The sequence below is a fragment of the Athene cunicularia genome (assembly GCF_003259725.1).
Source record: "Athene cunicularia isolate RWA chromosome Z unlocalized genomic scaffold, athCun1 chrZ_part2, whole genome shotgun sequence".
NCBI lineage: Eukaryota > Metazoa > Chordata > Aves > Strigiformes > Strigidae > Athene > Athene cunicularia.
Window position 1 is genome coordinate 20610961 of NW_020799143.1, and position 24936 is coordinate 20635896.

Here is a 24936-nt window from a genome sequence, read left to right on the forward strand (position 1 = left end):
CTAGCCCTTCCTGTAAGTCCCTCAAAAGCTAAGCTAACACTCTTAATGCTATTCATGTAGTACCTACTTTGGAAAAGCCATTACATTTACACAACGCAATTACTGCAGGCAACAAAATGGAAAATTGCTCTTTCACAATGTTCAACTGAAAAAATGAAAATCTATGTTAGAGCACATTTTATTATAGTATTACTTTTACCTCAGCCTTTCTGAGACTCTCAGAGCTTTGAGAAAGCCACATGGTGTATAGGGTTCCATCATCAACTATGTCAACCCTATACATACAAAAATATAATTCATTATGCTAGTGCAGTTGACTGAAAACTAGGTGCTTGCTAAAATCCTGCACCTAAGCAGCTGCACATGGAAAAGATGAGATTAAATCCCTTTCCCATGGTTAGCTATTGAGACAGTAGTAGCAAAAAGAGAAAGCAGCAAAACAAAATCCTCTGAACAACCTCTAGTAACACCCTTTAAGGTTTCTTCAATACAAACTAGAGTCTAAATACTAAATAAGGGACAGGTTGCTTTATTTAAACCAAACAGTTACCCAGTTTACCAAAGCAAAACAGAATTCTCTATTAAAGTTTTGGTATACCTAGGTGGCAAATTTCATCACCCAAAACATTACACTGGCATGAAGTTAGGGAAACAAAGCAAGCTGAGAAGGGTCTGTAAGAATTAGGACAGGAAAAATTGATACCTGTCCACAAAGTGATTCTTTCCTTCCCTCCTTCCACCCTAGGTATTGGGAGTGGTCTCAGCTTTCCACTTCTCACTTCCTACCAGGTACACTATGTGAATGAGACCCAGCTGGGCAAGCCAGGAAGAAGGCATCAAAAATAAGATTATTTACATACTTTTCAGCCAGGGTTATGTGCCAAACAGCCATTCTTTTCAAATCTCAAGGAAAAATGCATGAAAGGATGACTTTGGAACAAACTGCAATGCTGGCCTAATATTCCAAACCATGCACACTGAAGGGTTGACCAGCTGTAGTAGAAGTTCATAGTACAACTTCCAGGAACAATTAACTGATGTTGGAAGAGAGGAATTAAATTTCTCAAAAGAAAAAAAAAATTCTGCAACAAACCAATGTACTTTTAAAAAAAAAAAAAGCAAACTAGGAAAAAAGTCCATAATCCACAAGCAAAACATGAGACACAGGGACAAACCAATTTAATCTTACCTCAGCCTCACAAAGTGCCTGAAGACCCTGTAACACTATGGCAGCAGGTGAAGCTTGATCAGGTTTTGTGCATTCATTTAATACCTGGCAAATTGCAGCCAACATATCTGCTCCATGCTGGTATGGCCTAAAGGAAAATAAAAATGAAGATACAAGGCAATAATCATGCATACACACAAGTTCTATTCTATACACAAAAATTCATTAAGTACTGGTTCTGTTTAAGTGACAAATAAAACAAACAAACTGGGAGGGGAAAAAAAGATCCAAGGGAGGATATGATAGGGGTTGAGTGACATGGTGACATGGAGAATTAAATCAGCAGGCAATCAAGTTCAAAATAGAAGATGACCAATTGGTTAAGCTATGGAAGTTTTTGTCCAAGGACGTTGTATATGCAAAAAGATTACATCATTCAAGAAATGACTGAGAAGGAAAATCCAGGTGTACTATTAAAGACATTATTTGTTCCTTGTTGTGGTTTTCTGTAACTACTCACTACTGTGTATTATTGGACACTCTGGCAGCAAAATATTTTTGGCCCTCTTACACACCAGACAGGAACATTTTTCCAAATGCTTTGTTGCTGCAGTGACATATGACTCTCCTTCAATGACTGCACGGGCTGCTTGTTTGCTTTCCAGTCTTTTAGCACCATTCAGTTTAATTGGCGGATAGTGAGGAAGGTGTCAACTGCTGATTCAACAGTTCCTCATACTGTTTCTGCAAGAACTTGGGGTAAACAGAACCTGGCTAGGTGTTATATGCATGGAACGTTTGGGTTTCCTCTATTTTCTCTCACTTTCTTCCAAATAATTTCTAAATCAATGAAGAACATGCATACACCTGCACTCTAAGTACACCATTTACTTGGCAAAAAAAATACTACAGTGGCATTGAGATTATCTCTTGCTTTTCACTTTTTAAAAACATCTTGAAAAATGCTGTTTGGCAAAATTAAAGAAGACTGAAGAGGTAAAGGAAAGGATATTTTCTTTAAGAATTTTTTTCAGTTGATGATTGAAAGATACGTGAATCTTCCCAGATGTTCGTAACTGACCTTCAAGAAGGAAGTGGAAAGTGGAACCCAAAAGACAGGTGAGAAAGAGAAAAGATGGAATTGTGTACATAAAACCAGGAAGTAATTGATAATGTAACAGGAATTGTAAATTATTACCAAGTCCTGATAATCATAGATTGTTATAGCTGGAAAAGATCAGTATATCATCCAGTTAGACTTGCACATAACTGTGTTCTGCAGTCAGTATCATATCTGAATAAAGACCAGTAATTTGCATGTGACAAAACATACTTTTCAGAAAAGCCCCAATCCTTCTTTGAATAGATCAAAAGATAGACAGATCATTACTTGTTTCTTCTAATGTTTCATCACTCTCTTTTTATAATTTTGAAGTGTTAAGCTTTAAGTTTCTACTCTGGATCAGTATAGGGTGCCTGTTTTGTTTCAGGATGAAGACATTCTAATTTTAACATGATCTCTATATGCTTTCTATTAGTTATAATATAAACCCCAAAACTTACTAGCTGCTGACATTAACAATGCCTGAGTCAGTATCTCACACAACTAGAAAAATATTACCCACAATTAACAGAACAGAATAGGTAAAAATAATTATACAGTTTTTCTGAAAACAAAACGTTTTCTCTCACGAAGACATAAGATGAATAACACTTGAGCTTACCTCTGCCTACATATGTCTCTTATACAAGCAGCTTTAGCAATCAGCTTTTCCCACTGATCGTCTTTGTCAACAGACAAAGAGGGCATATCAGACATTGACAAGAACTTCTGCAATTCTGGGTAAATACGATCCTAGAAAGGATTTAATTTAAAAATTATCATCACACTTTCAAAGGCTGGTGACAGGATTTTCAATTGCTAGCACTTTTATATGACTTGTAAATACCACTTTTATTGAATACTGTATTTTGCTTTTCTTCACTATTGGAATCTAATGCTGCATTGAGATCTAACTGGCTTTGTCAGACCAAATATCTCGTTACTTTATAAATAGAGAAGCAAATTATTGCTATGTAACTAAGGTATTGTTCTTACTGCACATTATAAAAAGCAGAAAGCTTTCCTTCAAACTATTTTTTTCCCTAATTTCAGACTGAGACCTGATGAAATGAAAAGCATGTTTCATGGAAGACATACTATTGAAATTTTTCACTAAAACACAATCAATATAAACATAATTTCTACCATTTACTTTATATGATAATGAGATAATGAGCTACTACTATAAGGAATGTTCCAAAATTAATTTCCTTCCTTGGTTAGAGCTAATGAAGTTTTTCAACTACACTTCAGTGACGCTACAAAAATTTTCTAACCTGTCTTTCCCATAAGGATGTCATCAACCGCAAAGTAATGGCTTGAAGCTTTGGTGTGCTCCCCAGCATCTGTATGGCACATAGAATCTGAGCTCCACAAACCTGCAAAAAAATTTTTAACCAAATGTCACTGCCATTTTTAATGTCCAAGAACAAAACCTAATCTAAAAATTATTATTTTACAACCAAGTACAACAAGGAGATAAATGCCCAACTGCAATATCAGAAAAAAACTGCAAGTCATTTTCTGAAAAACTTTAGAGCATAGTAAGTCCAAGAGCATCCTCTTATGATATATATATAATGATGATACAGTGCAGATCAAGCATAATATACATTTCACTCTTTAAAATAAATGTCATAGACCATCCAAAATAGAATGTTATGCTGAAGATTACAAATAATTTATTTTAAGCAAGATATGCATTGTTCAGACTAAATATTTTTTAATAAATGACCTCTTATTGATAGTCATTGTTTTACAAATAATTTTTCATTCTAACCTTGTGTACACCCAGTGTAGGCAATGTATACAATATATCCTTGTAAAGTGCAGGCTCCAAAGGTCTTCCCAATCTAAATATCAGAACTGGAATCAGATTTGGGACCTAAAATAAAACAAATACAGGAAATAAACTTGGATCTAGGTTGCCAACACAGTATCTTACATAAGAGAGTGAACTTGTCAGAACATAGTAGAAACTCCTACCTTTCTGCATTTTTTCTGCTAAGAGGAAAGTAAAATTCTGAAGTCTAATTTCGTAGGACTTATAATTTATTTCTTCTTAATTATCATCTTAAAATTAGTTCGTTATGCATATTCAGCTGTAATCACTGCAATAATCTAATTTCCACACTAAATTAATTTTTACTTGAAATTCCATTACAGACACACTGAAAGAAACATGTAATTGAAATTGACGATCTAGACGAGGGGATCGAGTGCACCCTCAGTCAGTTTGCAGATGACCCCAAGTTGGGTGGGAGTGTTGATCTGCTCGAGGGTAGGGAGGCTCTGCAGAGAGACCTGGACAGGCTGGAGCCATGGGCTGAGCCCAACTGGAGGAGTTTCCATAAGGCCAAATGCCGGGGGCTGCCCTTGGGCCACAACAACCCCCAGCAGCGCTACAGGCTTGGGGAGGAGTGGCTGGAGAGCTGCCAGTCAGAGAGGGACCTGGGGGTGCTGATTGACAGCCGGCTGAACAGGAGCCAGCAGTGTGCCCAGGTGGCCAAGAAGGCCAATGGCATCCTGGCTTGTGTCAGCAATAGCGTGGCCAGCAGGGACAGGGAAGGGATCTGACCCCTGTACTCGGCACTGGTGAGGCCGCCCCTCGATTACTGTGTTCAGTTTTGGGCCCCTCACTACAAAAAAGGACATTGAATGACTCGAGCGTGTCCAGAGAAGGGCAACGGAGCTGGTGCAGGGTCTGGAGCACAGGTCGTAGGAGGAGCGGCTGAGGGAACTGGGGTGGTTTAGTCTGGAAAAGAGGAGGCTGAGGGGAGACCTCATCACCCTCTACAGCTCCCTGAAAGGAGGGTGCAGAGAGCTGGGGATGAGCCTCTTTAACCTATTAGTAAGCGACAGGACAAGAGCTAATGGCCTTAAGTTGCACCAGGGAAGGGTTAGCCTGGATATTAGGAAGCATTTCTTTACAAAATGGGTTGTTAAACATTGGGCTGCCCAGGGAGGTGGTGGAGTCCCCATCCCTGCAGGTGTTTAGGGTCGACTTAGCACTGAGGAACTGTCAGTGTTAGGTTAATGTTTGGACTAGGTGATCTTCAAGGTCTTTTCCAACTGAGATGATTCTGTGAAAAGTCACAGGTGATTACCATGCAAAGTTGAAGAATTGCTTTTCAAAACAAAATAGGGTCATAAAGTGAGAATGTGCTTTGAGAATCATATTTTCACTCCTTTCATGTTTATTACAACTCCAGAAGGAGGCTTTACAAACAGGATCTCCCATTTTCACATTGAATATTGTTTTTATAAGGAGTCTATTGACTCTGCATTAAATTAACAGAGCATTAAAAAGCTTTGCTATGTTTAAAAATAGTTAATGTAATTGATTTTGCAGACATTGTTTTGTTTGTGCTTTAGGGTTTTTTTTTTCTCACCATTTCTGTGAACAGAGCCCACAGAAGACTTCTGTGTATGTACCTAGTCCTTCCCCACTGAATAAAAGCCTTTTTATGGTCCAAGGTTAGTGATTATATTACATCTGTAGCTGAGGCATTTTTGAATAATGGTCTGAAACGCTGTGGAAAAAAATTCAAAAGTGTCTTTAAAAGTCTGTCAAATGAAGAAGTAGTACATGGGCTTTTAGGCTGTCTTAAATTGCTGCAGAGGCTGCACTGACACATGCTGTTCATAGTCCTCCTAATGGGATGAATTTTCTTGTTGTGCAAAAGATGTTGTTATAATCTGAAACCAGCTGTGCTTCTACTGAAAGAAATTAAGTTGTCTGACAGAGGTCACTGGTGAATAGTAGTGCAAGGTCTGTTACCATTATTAGAGCATTATGAGGCTTTAGAGGGCAGCCATTTTATGGTTTTTCAACTGCTAGAATGAAAATTTTAGTGGTAAATTACACCCTTCTGGAAAATTAATCTGAAGGTGCATTATTTTATATTCTTTGCGGGCTGGGAGTTCCTTTTTTTTTTTTTTAAAAAAAAAGTAAAATAATTCTGGGTAAAAAACATGTTAAGGATATGTTGAAATGGATTTTTTTTTTCACTCAGGTAATGCCTGAAGCTATTGTTCCATGTCTGATTATGTGAACTTTGGAGAGTAGCTGTAGGCAAACAGTTCTATTATAGTAAGATCTTGTGGACAGATTCTTTATGGCTTAAGCTTATTGGTTAGGATCCTGCTGGAGTACATGAAACTTTTGAAAACCTAGCTTACGTACTCTAAAAAGGGCTTCTGATTTTTGACAGCAGTTTATTTAAATAGGTTTTATATACAGAAACTTGTTTTCCATCTGTGCATTTAGTTGAAAAAGTGGTTCCTTCATTTGTGTGAATTGTTCAGTACCTTTTTTCTGTCTTATTGGAGCAAGAAATGCTAAGAGTACTGAATGCTTTCAAAAACCTGCTCATTTGACTGCCTTGCCTACTGGAGAACTAGATTGATAGTACCTCTTTTCCAAAATTGAGCCTGACGTTTCTCAGACACAAAACCTGTAACTTTGCAGTGACATTTACTTCCTGCCTTTCAGTTGGCTTTTTGTGGGGGCCTGGAATGATCTCTTAGTGTTAAAATTGATCCAAAAGATCCCTCCAGGGTAGGCATGCAAGCAAAGAAAGTGTGGTGGGAATAATGTAAAGCAATATCCTACATTTAGAATTTAAAATGAGGACAGCATATGTTAATGTGTATTTGGATTATACTTCTTTGAAATGGGTTTTCCTTTTGAACATGACTTTACTTGTCTTAGTGTTTTCTGGCTGTGTCTTTGTTCAGACACAAGGTCTGTATGAGGACAATTTCAGTAAAATGTAAGGAAATGTGAAGGAATAGGAGAGGAAGATTATCTTCTTCCCCTGATTATCTTCTCTTAGCTTATGCTTTTAAAGAACAATAACTGTCCTGTAGCTTAGAAAAAAGAAATCGGACCACCGATTCTAAGAATAGGTTCTCAGACCTATTTATTAAATAAAAGCATTTTGTCTTGCGTGTTTAATGTTACTTTAAAAAAGAGGTATTGACATACCATACATACTGGCATCATTTTTGAGATGCAAATTATTTTAAAAAACCCCAACAACAACAACATAATCTTGAAACTCCTCTTCAGGTTGCTAATGACAAACTGGACCAAACTGATTCATCCTCTGAAAGTGTGGGGGATGCAGAAGGCAGTGTTGACAGGCAGCATGCCTCTCAGAGCTGCTTCCTATGTGCTGGGAGCTAATGAATAGTGATACCAGCTTTCTGGAGCTGTTAAGTCCTTGATGAAGATTTAGCATAAATTTAGTATTGAAATTAGTCCCAACTTTGTTTATCCAATTACATGAGGGAGAGGGGGAGAGTAGCAGCTTTGTTGTACTAGAACATTAATCTTTGAACATACAGTCCAAAACAAGCACAGTTTCAAGGACAGCACCTTTAAGGAAATATGTAACTGGCCTTATAGTAGCACATGCTTAGTCTTTTAATGAGAATTTTATAAATTGCATTTAGCACCTGTTTACTAGATATTAGTGTAAAGTCATTGTAGAACTTTCATGTAATACCTGTTTAGTGTAGAATAAACTTTGTAACTAGAAAATGAATGCAGCCACAGGTCTTGGAATTAACTTGTCATCACAGCTGATGAAGACTAGGCCTGAGTACACTGCCTTTAAAGGGTTTGAATGCTTTTATAACTAGGGATTATTAATATAATTTATTTTGATTAGAATTTATTTTCAGTATTCTTCAGTCTTATTGCCATGTGTGTAGTCCAGTGTAGCTACAACTGAAAAATGCAGGAAGTAGCCTACTGAAGAGACATCTAGTTTAAGACCAAATTGGGTTGCATAAGACCCTGCCTCTCCCAAAGGAAAAAGGCACTATGAGGAGAGATTGGAAGGAAGGAACTTTGGTAAGGAGTTTGGTCACTGTAATGACATATCTGACGTATATACTAATCTTTTATGCAGCCTTTTTGTCAAGTACACATTGGGTAAACCAGTGACGGTGTTTGTCACAGATCGATATGGTTTAAAGAATTAACAGAACCCTCTGAGTTGAGAGTCTCCAACCATGTTGCCACATACCAAACTTTCTGAATAATATTATTAGAAGACATTTCCTCCCCATTCACAAATTGTGTTAACAGTTTTATGGAAAATGTATGTATCTCAGTTGAGGAGCACGCGTGACCTCCTTGATAATTTGGGGACTTAAAATGGTGATGCAGGTTGCTGTGTTAGTGTCAGTGATTGCCTGCCTCCCCACAGAGGTATGAAATGTCCATTGATTGCTTATCGCCCTGTGCTTTACATTCAAAGATTTAGGTAACAGTAAATCAGTTGATTTATTTTTTTCTTAAATCTCAAGGTACAACAGATGCCCAGAAATGTAACTTCTTCCATCTATCAAGTCTCCTAGCTTCAAGGATTTTTTTTTTCTTCTTCCTGTATTATATGGTCTATGTGCAAGTTTTCTTTCCCTAAGGCTTGATTTAATCAAAACAGTTCCTGCTTTGAGAAGCTGATACTCATCTTCTTTTGGGTTCTATTTAATTTAATCAGGAAGTTAATCTTTAGTTTTCTTCCTGTGTACTAATGAACATAATTTTCTCTTTAGCAGTGCTGTTGTCCCTTTGAGATGAGTAAAGTGAGGAACACAACTGCATTGTGCATAGGTTAGTCTAAACAAATCATTACAGTTGAGGAGTGGGAAGGAAAGGTAGGAGAGCAAATTAAATCTCATGTTTTGAGTGAAGGTTTCATTTTTCTATTTTTTACTGTTGATGCTGACATCTTTATTACTGAATTTTGATGGGGGAACCATAATTGATATTAATCAAACTCTGCCATATGCTGGAGGGTTTGGAATGACTTTCTTCCCCCATCTGCTTTTGTGCTTTAAAGAATATCACGATGAAAAGGAATACTCCTTATGATGCATGTCTTGAAAGTGTGACCAAGCATTTCAGACATTTAAGCTAGGAGGCATGTCTTGATTAAGGCACATGATAGGATAAAATTCAGGAAAGCCCCTAGAGAGTGCAGTGGGTGAAAAAGATCACAATTGCTACACATGTCTGAAATAGCAGTTGAGCTTGATGAGAATAAAGCCAAGTGGGGAGGAGGGGAAAAAAACAACAAACAAACAGAGAAGGAAAGGAAGTTCAGAGAATTACTGAGGAGCTCTCTTCCCATAGTTAGATTAACGTCCTGTTCCAAGGTGATGCTGTGAGGTGGGTTATATGTAGACTCAGACCTATCACATGGGTCTGCACCACAGGAGTTTGGTGTTTAGAAAGTTCTTACTTGTTGTACAAGAGAAACTCTGAGAGGATCTAAGAACCGTGAACCATGAGGTATATTGCTTCTCATACTCTCAGATCTTCTCATATTTTGGACTTTCTTCTATGGGAGTGTTTATTCTGGATGAGTTAAATTTTTGATGAGAGAAGAACAGATTGGTAATTTCAGAGCAGCTTGCAACGAACCACCACTATTCTGGTGAAAGTCAGGTTTACGGCCACTTAAATGGGCATGATATCCATCTCATAACCTACCTTGACTTGTTGCAAAGGTGGTGTGACTTTATACAGTTAGTGGTAATTTAGAAATGCATCAACGTTATCTCTGCCTATGACTGTCTGGGCTACTTTGGTCTACTGAGACAAGGTTGTTAGGTTGGCCTGGGAGAGCGTGTTTAAGAATGCTGTCTGGGAATGTTGACACAGGCAAGGCACTGATACAAAACCAAATCTTAGTATAACTCTTGGTCCACATGTTTTACTCGTAGCTTTAAGGTAATACTAGTGTTTATTATAGACTGAGCTTTTGGGAGTGAAGAAGCAAAATCAAAAAACTGTGAAAAACAACAAATCCAGAGGAATGCTTGAGGTGAAAAGCTATATTTGTCACTTAAAGCTTTGCATATTCAGACAAACTATTCTCACTGCCATCTTTATGCTGATCTATGCTACAAGCTGTTCACAGTTAGGTAAACAACTTCCACTTAATTATCTCTGAAATCCTGAAAATTGATTGAGGCATTTTATTACACATTTGCTTTTGAAACCTACAGTTGCAGCTGAGATTCCTATAAAAGCATCTGTACAGATTTCCAGACTTCTGTTCATGTAAATCTATCAGTCATGATATCTGTAAGGCATAAAGATGTTTAAGTAACCCATTTGCAATTTACATTTTCTCTGTATAAAAATGTTTAATTCATCTAATGGAAGAAACCACTCCTATAGCTTTTATGTAGTCATTATGTGTATATAATTGAAGCATTGAATGTTCTCTTTGAAATTTTTCTGCTTCATATGAAGTTTTAGCTTGACAGATTCTGCTTCATCAGTATCTCTGACACCTTACATCTGTTTTGCTCATCTGCCATTCAGTTTTATATAAAAGATAACTAAAAAAAAATAAATTAATTTGTTGTGCTTTAACCCTGGTGGGCTGCTGAGCCCCACACAGCTGCTCACTCACTCCTCCCTGGTGGGATGGGCGAGAGAATTGGAAGGGTAAAAGTGAGAAAACTCCAGGCTGAGATAAAGACAGTTTAACAAGGAAAGCAAAAGCCACACAAGCAACCAAAGCTTAAGAAGGAATTAATTCACCACTTCCCATCAACAGGCAGGTGTAGAGCCATCTCCAGGAAAGCAGGACTCCCATCACATTTAACAGTGACTTGGGAAGACAAACACCATCACTCCAAAGGTTCCCCCTTCTTCCCACAGCTTTGTATTGCTGAGCACAACATCATATGGTCAGTTTGGGTCACCTGTGTCCCCTCCCAGCTTCTTATGCACCTGTAGCCAACTTGCTGGTGGAGTTGTGTGTGAAGCAGAGTAGGCTTTGATGCTATGTGAATGTGGCTCAGCAATAGCTAAAACATCCCTGTGTTATCAACACAAAAATCAGAGCCCCATACTAGCTGTTATGAAGAAACTTAACTCTATCCCAGCCAAAACCAATGCACAACAAAAGCTGGAAGACTGCCCAGTTTATCTTCATTGCAAAGGTCTGAAAGAAAGGAGATGGAGGGTGCTGGCTAAGATGATGCTCTCAGTTTGGAATGAACAGGTGGGAAAGCAAGGTGCTGTTAAACTTGTATTGAAAGTACTCCTGGGTTTGAAAGTTGCTCAAATGAATGCTACCTTAAGTTCCTGGCCACTTTTATTGATTTTGTTTTGAAAGATTTACAGTAAAGCTAGTCTTCTGTCTAGGCAGGTGATGGGATGATGACTACTTCTACAGATGGTAGATAACAGCCTTGGGAAATAGAGGGAAGGAGACTAGTCAATTAACCAAAAATGTGAGTAATTTTGGTTTATAAAGGGATTTATTCTATTTAAGAATGTTTTGGTATTTGGAAAAGTGGAAAAAAAAAAAGTAATTAATTTCTTAGATATTAAATGTAGATTTGAGAACAAAGTTCTTGGGTTTGGAATACTTAACTGTAAAGATAATGATGTCTGTAGAACAAATGATATTTTGGGAGGTCTATAATTTTGAATCAGTAACTACAGAGAGAAGTATGCAAAATCTCAGCACTCTTGGATTTTTATTCATAATTCTTACTCTGTAGTTTCTGTAGACTGAGACATATCTTTGTACAGTGAAAAATTTTTTCATCTTAAGACAGCTGCTCATGTAAAAATGCATATTGATAGAATATTGTAGCATAATTTCCCGTTGTTTTTTTGAACCTCTGTATGTATAAACAACTGAGATATATATGTGGGTGGTTTATACGTATATATGTGTAAAGAGGCAGCTCTACCAGAATAAATTTTCAGAGATGTAAGACTGCTGATTATAGATTGAATTAAAGATTGGATCCAGTTTTATAAACATTGGGTTTGAGAGTAGCTTAGTCTTTTAGCTCAGCCCAGAATGTATTGGATTTAATGCACTTTTACTCTGCTTTAAGCCTCCGATCTTTGACTTATTGAATGAGTTTTACAGTCAAGAGTAATTTGAGGTTAAAGAGGAAAAACACGTCTTCCAAGGGTGACTTACTCCAGAGGTAAACACTAAAAGTGAAACGGAGAAGTCTGTTTACCTGTTTACCATGTAAGAAAAATAGTTTTATGAAAGGCAGAAGACTCAAAAAAATAGTTGTGTCTACTTACTACTGCTAAATATTGAATTTCCTAATTAGATTTTCTGTTCTTGGGAATGACATTCTCTTTTAACACAAGTTTTACATATGGAAGACTCACCCATATGGCTAAGAAAAAATCATTACTACTGTGTAAAGGCAGAATGTAAACCATGGCTGTGTAATTACTTCTAAGTATCCATACAATCAAGTGGGCAAAAGAACAAGGCCATCATGAGTAGATTTAATTTTACCACATAGTTATACAAATGTGCCCAAGAAAAAACTGAAGGACCTGCAGGTATGAAAATACTGAAAATCTGATCTAAGTAAAAGGGAAATGGAGGTAAGTATGTCTCCTTTCCTTCGGTCACTTCAGAGGCAGCCCTCTGGAAGTTTCTTACCATAAATGATACTGGATTATATGATAGGTTTGTGGTATATGATAGTAGCATCATCAGAATTCCTCAGTAATGACAGAACTGAGGCAAAGAAGGCATTAAGCACCTCAGCCTTTTCCTCATCCCTCGTTACCATGTTTCCTCCTGCATCTAGCAGGGGATGGAGGCTCTCCCTAGTCTTTCTTTTACTGTTGACATACTTATAGAAACATTTCTTGTTATCCTTGACTGCTGAAGCCAGATTAATTTCCAGCTGGCCTTTAGACCTCCTGATTTCTGCCCTGTGTAGCCTCACAGAAGCTTTGTAATCACTGTGAGTGGCTAGCCCCTTCTTCCAAAAGCTGTAAACTGTTCTCTTTTCCCTGTGTTGCAGCCAAAGCTCCCTGTTCAGCCAGGGTGGTCTTCTCTGCCATCAGCTTCTCTTACAGCACCTGGGGACAGCCTGCTCCTGTGCCATTAAGTCTTCCTTCTTAAAGAGTGTCCAGCCTTCCGGGGCCCTTATGACCTTCAGGATTGTCTCCCAAGGGATTCTGCCAAGCAGGTGCCTAAACAAGACAAAGTCAGCCCTTTTGAAGTTTAGGATGGCAGTTCTGCTGCCCCTCTCCTGGCCTCTCTAAGAATAGAGAACTCTATTATTTCATGATCGCTGTGCCCTAGTTGGCCTCCAGCCACCACATCATGCATCATTCCTCTGTTCACAAAGAGGAGATCCAGCAGGGCACCTTCTGTGGTTGGTTCAATTCAATAACCACAGCTACAACCACTAATCACCTGAAGTACAAAAGTAATAGAATTTCAACAGCAGCAGAATTACTGATTATGTTAATCTCTTAAGAAAAAAAAAAACAAAAACCAAAAAACAAGACAACTCTTTTTATGTTATGACCTTCACATGACATCTCAGCACTTCCATACATATGTTCTGCTGTAGTACAGGTAGTCCACAGTTTGGCTGCAAAGCTGACACTTTTTCATTTCATTCTGTGGACTCTTTATTTACCTTTTGCAAGGCTAAGCACTGAGGTCTGCTAGCCCAAGTTTACTTCGATTTGAACATGAATTAAAGACATGGAATTTGGAATGTACCTGTCATTATTTGTTTAGACCTTCTTTCCATTATAAACACCTGAGTTTAAACTGAGTGTTCAGGTGCTGCTAACACCAAAGGAGGAGATTCAAGTTAGTAGTGGTGACTGTTTAAAAATAAACTGGGGATTATCAGCCATTTTTTGTTCTCTTCTTTCCACACCCAACCTCTGACTTCCTTTTTCTCTTCTTCAGAGCAGCCTTCTAATTAGTCACACCCCCTTCCACTGCATCCTTCAGAAAGTGCCTTATGGAACTGAAGACTCAAAATGTTTAACAATCTTGTTGTGATGAGCTTTTCACTTTATTAACTTAAAGGACATTTTGATCACTGCTTTACCACTTATTTTCCCCATCTTTTATAAAGCACCATTTATTTATGTAGAACTGAATAAAACACAAAACCAAATAAAGCAATTCCCAAAGCTTAACTTTTCCATCAATATGTTAGTTGTTGTTGCCATCACACTGCCCACTGACTTTAATAAAGTAATCTGATTTTATGCCTTAATTAGTTAGTACAAGCTAATTTAACTGCAAGAGAAAGACCAGTGAAGTCCCAGGTCATTCTTCTGTCTTAAAAAGAGCATTGCACATATAAGAACCAACATGATATTCTTTCAGTGCAGTGTTGCATCACACTATCATAATCTCTGTGGACCCACTGAGCAGACTCAGAACTAAAATAACTTGCCAGAGTCAAGGCAGATGCCAGGTTATCCCAAGTTCAACTTAGCCAGACATTAAGTCCCAGTTCTAAAGCATTAAGATCTTTTGGAATTAAAATGTACTTTAAAAGACTGCAACACATGAGCTACTGCTATCTGGAGAATATTCACGTGTCATTGGTTGTACTCAACTAAGGACTGAGAAGGGAAATATCACCCCAATTAAGCACAGTATCATTCTCATGCCAAATCCGCAAATATTACACAGCAGAAGGCCTGCTTGTATTGCTAATTTTACTGATTGCTTTATCTGATACTATGAAAAAGACACCTGAATACTCTACATATTTTGCAGAGAAGTATTTTAAAGCCCACAGTATTTTAATAGGCTAAAAGCTCACCATCTGCAATTCCCAAATGAAATAGGAGCCAGTTGGACAGTATCAACAAATTACGGTTTGAGTTCTGCATTTTAAGCAACAGTTTCTAATTCACAGGGACTTCTCATTAGGGAAACAGAAAAGCAGTTGGAACTTCACCTAATTTCATTCGGGCATAAGCCATTTTTCTCAGTGCCAGGAAAGACCTTTTCACCAGCCTGAAGGGTTTCTTAATTCTAAAGAAGTCAGACCACTACAGTTAGCTCAAAGAAGCTCTGTCCATCATCAATCTTATTTACTGTATTGGTGAACAAAAACTTTGGCCTAAAATAAGTGAGCGAATAAAGTTGGTAAGTCCACTCACATCATGCTAAACATCAACAACTTCTGGCTAAACTCCTCTCCCTGTATCTGTCTACAGTTTCTGTAACTCTGGTGACTTGCATTTAAATTTGTCTCTAAAACTATTCAGTTAAAGTCACTGGAGCTATTCCAGATTACTCCAGTGAAATTCAGAAGATAATTATTCCCTACAGTCAGAGTTCAGGCCATTCCGTCATTTTTTTTCAGCAAGTTATTGCTTTTCTGAATGACATAAAATTGCAATTTGAATAACTGTATCAGTTAATAAACAAAGCATTATGCCTTTCCTCTTTCTGTAGTAAGCCACTGATTCATCATAGGGCTCAAAGATCTATTGCAACAACCTAAGTCTTGGGTTGCAGAGAGAGTCTACAGACAAAAACAAGAAACCCACAATAAAGAGCCTATTATTTTTTACATGGCTAGCTAGACACAAGAAGAAAACTGCCTTACTTGCAGCAGTTTGGATCAGGACTGAAGAGAAGTTTCCCAGGATAGGGCAGATATATGTCTATTGCAGGTGTCAAAACATGGAGTTGTAACTTACCTACCCTTTTTCTAGAGGATAATTAATTTACAAAGCCTGGGACCTGTATCCCTGATTACAGACTATTTAGTAGACTTGTCAAACTATTCATAGTTGGGGTGTACTATTCATACTAGTTTTGAATGCTGACTTACAGAAAGAGATTTTCAAGAAGAAACTAAGTTAAAGAGATGCACACGTAGTTCTACATCAGCTTTTCTTTTACATAAAAGTACAATTCATTTTGCTTACTTCTGCCCTTGAACATGATTAGGTGCTTCCCATTTAAAGTGAGAAAATTAAGTTTTAATAGCTACATTGAAAAAAAAAAATCAAGGTCAACAAAGGATCTATAGGCTACCTTAAAGCTTTGCATCTTCCCCCAAAAGCCTGCCTCTTGCAGTTACAAGAGAAAACACATCTGGAAGACTGATTTCTGACTGCTGGCTTAGGATCACATTGTCATGGTCAGCTCAATTTTTATTAGCTGTAGATTTTACATTCTTACACTTGTCATTGATTAGCACCCCACCTTTCCTCTCAACCAGTGCTCCAAATAGCATGTAAGAAATGAAGTGTTACTTTCCAGCAATACCACCCTATACTTAACATGCCTGCTTATTAAAGGATTCTTTTCTATTTCCTGAAGATAAAATACTGAGACTGCTTACTTTTATACCAGTTTTCCAACTTGTACTTAAAGAATATGTTCAATACTTCATGCATCTCATACTTGATGCTTGAATCCAGCACAGTAAGTTAACCTTTTAGCAGGGGTTAAAATAGCACGCAGTAAGGCTTGTTACAGTTGGTCCAAAAAAAACACCCTGTCTTAACTGGTGATCTACTTCATACAATGCTGCCCCCTCCAGTCCATTATAGTACATATAATCCAAACTCCAGACCTCTGATGATGATAAACTCATGAATGAAACACTTAACAGAAACATTAGCATTGTTAGTAAGGCAGAAAACCTTTTTCTAGCTGTGAATTGGATGACTAAGGTAAACCTATACCCTGATTTCAGAAGACTAACCTGCACTTTTAGAAACAATAGTCAAATCTATGGTTTCCTTTACCTTTCAACAAAGAAAACGGTGTGTGTGTGTGTTGTTGGGGGTGCGTGTGGTGTTGATATTCTAACAAGGCATAAAGCCACTTGTTAAGAAAAGCTTCAAAAAAGTTTAAGGCTTCCACTGCTTTCAAAACAGCTAAGTAACAACTTACTGAATGAACTCTAAACCATGCTCATTCAAAAATATTAGAGCATGCCATTGCACCTGATAATCAGCAGCAATACCACCACCATCTGGTAAACAGCTCTCCTAGCATTGGTTGTTTAGAGTTCTACCATGTCAAAAAAAGTAACCTATGAACTGTTATTAGTGCAATGTATTTATTTCTCCTTGTCACAGATCAGCAGAGCCTTTGTGATCCAGTATTTTTCTCTACAAGGTTTTAAACAACACACAGCATTGGTATCTTAAGGTAAACGGAGTGACAAGAAGCAGATGACATATTAAAATGAAGCCAAACACTGCAGGAAGCAGCAAAAGCAGCTTCAAGTGCCCTCTTGCCACAGCTGTTCACAGCTATGAGAAGAGTACTGTGAGGTTCTGACTTGCTCGCATGTTTTGTTATGCTTTTTTTCTGCTTTTTAATTCTTCCCTTTTTTTGGTTATTTAACCATCCTCTAGAAGAGGTACAAGGCTATAATAGAATGGAAGGATTTTAAGTCTGTAGTTTAAGAGAAAGAATTCATCCATGTGCAAGAAAATAACAGCCATTCTAAGAAAATAAGAAAGAACCATTAAGTGAACAAAAAATGGAAAAAGATATCCTGAAAAGAACAAATAGCACTTAATTTTGCTCATTTTCACCAGATGCCTAACTTTGATGAGTCAGTTCTAACTTCTAGCAGCTCAGTACTTCCACCGACATCAAACTTAGTAACAACCACAAGTAGCTCTTCTACACACAATTCAAGGAGTACACCAAGGACCCTGAAAAAATACTCAAAACCAACTATCTAGGAACTAGACCCTGTTCTTATTTCGAACTGTAAATAAGCTGTGTAGCTTTGTAGGTTCTTCCTAAAACAACTGTTATCTTGAATCTCACACGACCTGCATATTCACTAAAATGATAGCAGCACGCTCAGGACAAATTGAGAACTTCAAATTACTAAAATTGAGCAAAGCATGACACTTCACTATTTAATTCAAATACAGGCATAGATATACTATAAAAGCAAACTGCCTACTAACTTTTTTCAATTCAACTGATGTCTATTTGTGGTTTGAAGCATGCTACAGAAGTGCTGCAGAGAGCTCCAGTTGGCTGGACACTTGAGTTTAGTTGGCAATTTTCTTTTTACTTTTATACCTTTTCCCAGTATGCTACATCCATATCTACTCCACTCTGGCAAGACCCCACCTGAATACTGTGTCCAGCTCTGGAGTCCTCAGTACAGGCAAGACATGGATCTGTTAGAGGAGGTCCAGAGGAGGGCTACTAAAACAATCAGAGGGCTGGAACACTGCCCTTATGAGGACAGGCTGAGTTCGGGTTGTTAAGCCTGGAGAAGAGAGGGCTCAAGGGAACAGGGCTTATAAGAAAGATGGGGACAGGATTTTTAGGGCCTGTAGTAATTAGGTAAGGGGTGGTGGTTTTAAATTAAAAGAGGGTAGATTCAGACTAGATAAAAGGAAGAAATTTTTTAAGATAAGGGTCGTGCGGCACTGGAACAGGCTGCTCAGAGAGATGGTAGATGTGTTATCCCTGGAAACATTCAAGGTCAAGTTGGACGAGGCTTTGAGCAGCCTGATCTAGGCGAAGATGTCTCTGCTGATTGCAGGGGGGTTGGATCAGATGACCGTTAAAGGTTCTTTCCAACGCAAACTATTCTATGATTCTTCCAGGGGAAAAAAAAAAAAAAGTATTATGCTACAGATGCCACAATGAAAAATCCTTTTAAGACCAGTGAAACCTTCCCTTTTTCATTCCTCCCTCCAAAGTATTTTATGTGTCTATTTCCTCAAGATGTAGTGAGGAAAACAATGAGTTAAGTGTGTTTGGAGTTTACACACATCTTGGAAACCCAGCTATACTTGGTTTGGCCAAAATTTAAATAATACATTTCTCTCTTTTTTTCAGAGAACTAATCTTATACTTCACGTAAATTAACAGATTCTCTATGTTCTTCCATACCCACATAACACTCGCAGTCCTGACCAGTAATCCTATAGCAAAACCCTGCAGTCTGTATCAATTTGAGTGCATTATGAAACACACCCATATAAGAAAACAACAAAACAAAAGGCCAGCCTGAAAGAGACTTGAAAAGAGACATAAAAGGTTAACAGCAGACAAACCACAAGAGATGAAGCTGTCACCTGGTTTAAAAACTTCTGCAGCTTAATAACAAATAAGCTAGTCTTTTCTCCTAAGCCTAAACAACTAAAAAATATACCAAAAGAGAGATATAATACGTATCTTGCTCTAAGTGACACAGAAAAGGTGAGTTCCAGCCATCTTGGGATATATGTGTGTGCATGCATATGTATGTGTCTAAGGGTGAGACCACAGTGGGGCTGCCTACTTGGGGGCCAGGTAGTCCCAGACAGAAGGGCACTGGGCTGCATGTATGGGTGTGTGTGTCTCTGCAGGATGGTGGGCAGGCTGCACCAGCACCTGCAGCAGAGCTGTGGCCTCAGGGGCCCATATGTGCAGATGCTCGCAACTGCTGAAACTGTGACCCAGGATACTGTGCACAATGACTGTCTATGCACATTGCTGGAAGAATCCATACTGTATATATCCATACAGTGTACATATATTCACAAAATGGTTTGAGTTGGAAGGGACCATAAAGATCATCTAGCTCCAACTCCCCTGACATGGGTAGGGACATCTTCCACTAGCCCAGGTTGCTCAAAGCCCCGTCCAGCCTGGCCTTGAACACTGCCAGGGAGGAGGCAGCCACAAGTTCTCTGGGCAACCTGTTCCAATGTCTCACCACCCTCACAGAAAAGGATTTCTTCCTTACATCTAATGTGAATCTACCCTCTTTACGTTTAATGCCATTACCCCTTGTCTTATCACTACATGACCTCTCCAGCTTTCTTGGTCTGCTTTAGGTACTGGAAGGCTGCAATAAGGTCTCCCTCAAGCCTTCTCTTCTCTAGGCTGAAAAACTCTTGTCTGTTTGTCTTCATAGGAGACCTCCATACTGCTCAGCCAGATAGTGGAGCAGGACAGAGCGTCTGGTGCTGTTTTGCTTTCTTGTGAGTGCTCTGTGTCTCTGTGTTATACACCAATAAGGACAGGTATGTGGTGCATGTGTGCGCTGCATATGCATGTACCTACTGGGAATATAGGCAGTCTTGCTACTGCTTGTTGGATCTGAGGTCTCAGAGCTGTGGCAGCATTGCCTCTCTCTGGCTGCAGAACCCAGCCCAATTCCTGTAACAAAATCCACCAACAGTATGTTTTCACCTGAGAACAATCAGCCTTGGCTATTTCCGTAGTAGTCTGGAGTACATCACAAAGACTGTCTCCATTTTCTTGGAACAGTAAATAAGCCAGCAGAAGAAACACATGGGCAGGGACTTGAGGTGTAACATGTAGCAATGATTTCACTGAAGACAACCAGTTAGTAACTGCAGACTTCTCTTTCATGAGCTCTATGATCTTCCAGGTTGTATACAATGAGCTGTAAGAGCTGGTTATTGGGAAAAGGAGTTTGCAAGACACCTGAAAACAAGAGAAACAAACAAAACTATCAATCAAACAAATGAGGTACCATGAAAGAACAAAGAAAAAACATAACTAATAATTCAGTTCTGTCAATCAAAACAAATGTCTTTTTTAGGGGCTTATGAAGTATGTAAAGAATAAATCGCAATACATTTCTTCACAATCATTTACATGAATTCTTGCACTAAGAATATCTGACTGGGTTGCTAATTCCCTATACAGGAGTGCCTCCGTTATTTGGCATCCACCATTCCAGTTCCCGCTGGTAACTGCAGTGCTACTTCTTTACTAAAATGGACACAACAGAACTGGAGTACATTAAAAGCTTCCATACCTGACACTTAACAGGTGCATCATGAAAGCATTAAGGATGATCTACATTAATATAAGGAAATTATTTTAGCTTTTGATATTACATAACAAAACACCATAGTTTAAGTTAATCCAACTTTTTTTTTTTTTAACTTTCACTTTTCAGAACAAAATGTTGTATAGATGCAGTCATAGAAGGTAACATTCAAAAGCAGAAAAGTAGTAAAATACAAATGAGGAATCCTCCTAGGTCAGGTTTTAATATATGTAAAAATATATACATATATATATATATATATATATATATATATATGTGAAGGCTTTTGAAAATTAATGTGAAAGTTCAAAGTTTTCATTGCAACAGAAAAGCTTAGTCCAAGACAAACCATCTCTATCCTAATTCTTTGGTTCCTTAGAAAACGCAACGTTCTCAGAAACATCTTTCCATTATCAAGATAGTAGTTGGTAGGCAGTAATTACATGAAGAACATTTATATAAAAATCAGGTCAAGAAATTTGAAAAAGTCTCCAAATTAACATTACAAATGGAATTCAGACTCCAGCAGGGCGGGGCCTACTCACCTTTAAATAAAAAGGGAAAAAGCGATTTTGAATGGCAAAAACTGTTCTCCATAAAACTGCAGAATTTCATTTTAATCACACCGTTCAATATAATGTAAACTTATTTTGGCTAATGGATGGTAGAATGCCTCTGTACTTTAAATGACCTTTATAAAATAACATTAAAATTAGCTTATTCCATTACTTAAGCATTACAGTTAACTGTGTGTAAAGAATTCAGCACAGAATGCCACCTCTCTGGTTGTTAAGATCACCTGAAGCCAAATACCTCTTCTCGATACAGTGTGAAACTGCCATTTATTCATAAAGGTATTTAAACTTTATCCAATAAAATACAGTGGGCTAAGAAGAGCTTCAGGATCTGTGAGCTGTACTGTTTAGTTGACTGCACCTATAAGATTGTAGAACTTGAAATCAAGATCAGACTATTACAGGGTTTTGGGGGGGGTGGGGGGTGGTTTTTGGTTTGGTTTTTTAAATGCCCAGAAAAGACTGATAAAAACTGGTAGAGCCTGAAATATTACATTAGTATTCCCCATTCCACACTACTTCCCCAAAGGTTTTGCTATACAACCATACTTGCTCCCTTCTCCTTTATTTCAGCTGCATGAAAATAAGCTATCACTGTATTTCTACTTTAATGCTGTACCCCATTCAAGAAGGTTAGGTAGAAAATTTCAGCCTACCAACACTGAAAGATAAATATAAAATCCCTCAATGGCAAAGCAGAATGCAGGTTAGTCACATCCTAACATTTTTCAAAATCTTAGGGCTACAAGTAGAACAGTTCTCTATTATGACCACTGCCAAAAAAAAAAAAAAAAGCCACTGAGCCACTGAAGAAAACACAGCTTTTGAGCGCAGTTAAAAGCAGAAAAGAAACATACCAGCTATCAAAAGGCAGCCACATATCCATTAAGGGCTACAAGAACCTTGCTAGGGCATGCAGAGATGCAGACAGGAAGGTTAAGGCTCTGCTAGAACTGGAATTGGCCAGGGACATCAAGAAGAAGAAAGGGTTCTTCAGATGTGTGAGCAGTAAGTAGGAGCACAGGGAAGGCACAGGTCCATTACTAAACAGTGCAGGGAAACGAATTATGAATAATGCTGACAAAGCAGAGGTTCTCAAAGCCTCCTTTCCTCTGTCTCTACCGCTGTAGCTGGACCCCAGATCACTGCTGCTACAACACGTGTTGACCCACCAGCAGTGGCCCTCTGCAAGAGCTCAACCCACAAAAATTGAGAGGCGCTGAGGGAATCCACACCAGGGTGTTCACAGAAGTGGCTGACATAGTTAGACCACTGTCTATTATCTCTGAAAAGCTGTGGAGATCAGGGGGCATCCCTGATGACTGGAAGAGGGCAGTTCTCATACTCATCTACAAGAATGGCCCAAAGGAGGGTCAGGAAACTACAGGGCCATTATCCTTACTTCAATCCCTGGGAAAGTGGTGGAAGAGTCTTCCTAGTAACTATTACAAACCAAATCTAGCAGGTGCTGGATTTTCCCAACCACAGAGTTACCACAGGCAAATTGTGCCAGACTAACCTTCTACTACAAAGTAACTTTTGTCTGCATGGAGAGAGCAGTGGATGTTGCTTACCTGGACTTCAGCAAAGAGTTCAACACTGTTTCCCACAGCCGCCTTCTGGTCAAACTGTCAAGATACAGATTGGATGGGTGGTCCGTGAGATGTCAGAAAATTGTCTCACAGGCTGCACTCAGAAAGTGGTGATCAGTGGTTACTCAGTGATTACTCAGGCTGGCAGCCTGTCACAAGTGGGGTCCCCCAGGGATCAATGTTGGGCCCCACACTGTTCAACATTTTCATAAATGATCTGGACAATGGGACTGAAAGCGCCCTCACCAAGTTTGTTGATTACACTAAAGTGGCTGGTGAGGTGGACTCATCAGAAGGGAGAGCCATCTTTCAGAGAGATCGGGACAGGCTGGAGGAGTAAGCTGGAAAGAACTGTATGAAGTTCAACAAAGACAAGTGAAAATCCTTCATAACCAAGGAGCCCAGTACAGGCTATGATTTCTGTGATGGGAACAGCCTTGCTGAGAGGGACCTGGAGGTCCTGGTGGACAACAAGCTGAACATGAGTGAGAAGTGCACCACTGCAGCAAAGACAAATTGGACCTCGAGCTGCATCTTTAAGAACATTACTAGAAGAGATAGAGACGTGATCATCCTACTTTACTCAGCGCTTGTCAGGCTGCACTTGGAGTACGGGGTCCAGTTCTGGGCCCCACAGTTCAAAAGACATGGACAGACTGGAGAGGGTCCAAAGGAGAGCCATGAAGATAATCAAAGTGTTGGACAACCTGCCCTATAAGTTAGGTCTTTTCACCCTGGAGAAGAGAAGGCTCAAGGGGGATGTCACCAGTTTTCCAGTACTTGAAGGGCAGCTACTAGGAGAACAGAAAGTTCCTCTTTACTAGCAGCCACATGGATAGGACAAAGGACAGCAAGTACAAATTGCACTTAAGAGAGGTTTCATCTTGATATAAGAAAGACATTTTTTACAGTGAAAACAGTCACTCATGGAACAACCTCTTCAGGGACATGTTGGAGTCCCCCATCACTGGAGGTTTTCAAGATGTGATCAGACAAGTTGCTAAATAATCTCATCTAGGTTCTCTTTCCCATGAAAGGCTGGACCAGACGATCTTTTGAGGTCCCTTCCAACCTGGGCTGTTCTGCGATTCTAAAAAAAACATATCATAACTTATGTTTACTTTTAAATACTCTTATTCAAAGCTTGCTCAGTGTGGACAACACTTGCTTTCTATTCCTACCTCTTTTCATGTCCATTTCCAGTGGGAAGAAAGTCTAAGTAAGGAGAATTCATTGAAGATTGTATTCTGTTAGTACTAATCTGATCCTACAACACAAATGGACTAAACATATGGGAACATTACATAGATATTCTACATTTTTTAATGTTTCAGTTGAGAACCAAATGTTACTGGCATAATTTTTACAAACAGTAACAAGGCAAAATGAGTGTCTATCTTCCCATTCTCACTGCTAAACATGTATTACTAAAGATCTGCCATGCTACCTGCTATGAATGTCACAAGCATGTCTATCTGTGAGACAGAAGTGAAATGACTGTTAAAGAATTCCCACCAAAATGTGTCTTTTCAGTTTAATATGGTTAATAGAAAAAGTTAGTCATCACAAACTATTGAAGCCCGTAAGAGAAAAGCTTTCACATGCTTTTTGAAGCGACAAGAATAGCAGAATCAGTACAACAAAGTTCTGTTACAAGAAACCAGTGTTATACAGTGTACTGTAATTTGTGTCCTGCAGTAACCCACTCGTGTTGTAAGACATTTAACTAGTTTCTACAACACCACAAAAAACAAAACAGATGGGTTAGTGACACAGAGCACAGAGGACTGAAGCACCTGGAACACCTCTCTCTGAAACAAACTTTCAGTGACATCTGTGCAGGCTGCCACCTAGAAAGTCCCATTAAGAGGAAGTGAGCAGCCTTCTGCACTTAAAGCCATACCACAG

General features: G+C 38.7%; 1 protein-coding gene across 3 annotated transcripts in view; it reads right to left on the reverse strand.

Annotated features, from left to right (window-relative positions):
- The window catches only part of FOCAD (focadhesin), a 138552-nt gene that overhangs the window by 80417 nt on the left and 33199 nt on the right, over positions 1-24936 (reverse strand). For all 3 annotated transcript variants that reach the window (XM_026866246.1, XM_026866245.1, XM_026866244.1), the window contains exons 11-15: positions 20252-20509; positions 4051-4155; positions 3548-3649; positions 2893-3023; positions 1190-1316 (exon numbers count right to left, since the gene is read on the reverse strand). In XM_026866246.1, coding sequence (XP_026722047.1) covers positions 1190-1316; positions 2893-3023; positions 3548-3649; positions 4051-4155; positions 20252-20509 — 723 coding nt within the window. The remainder of the gene's footprint in view (positions 1-1189; positions 1317-2892; positions 3024-3547; positions 3650-4050; positions 4156-20251; positions 20510-24936) is intronic.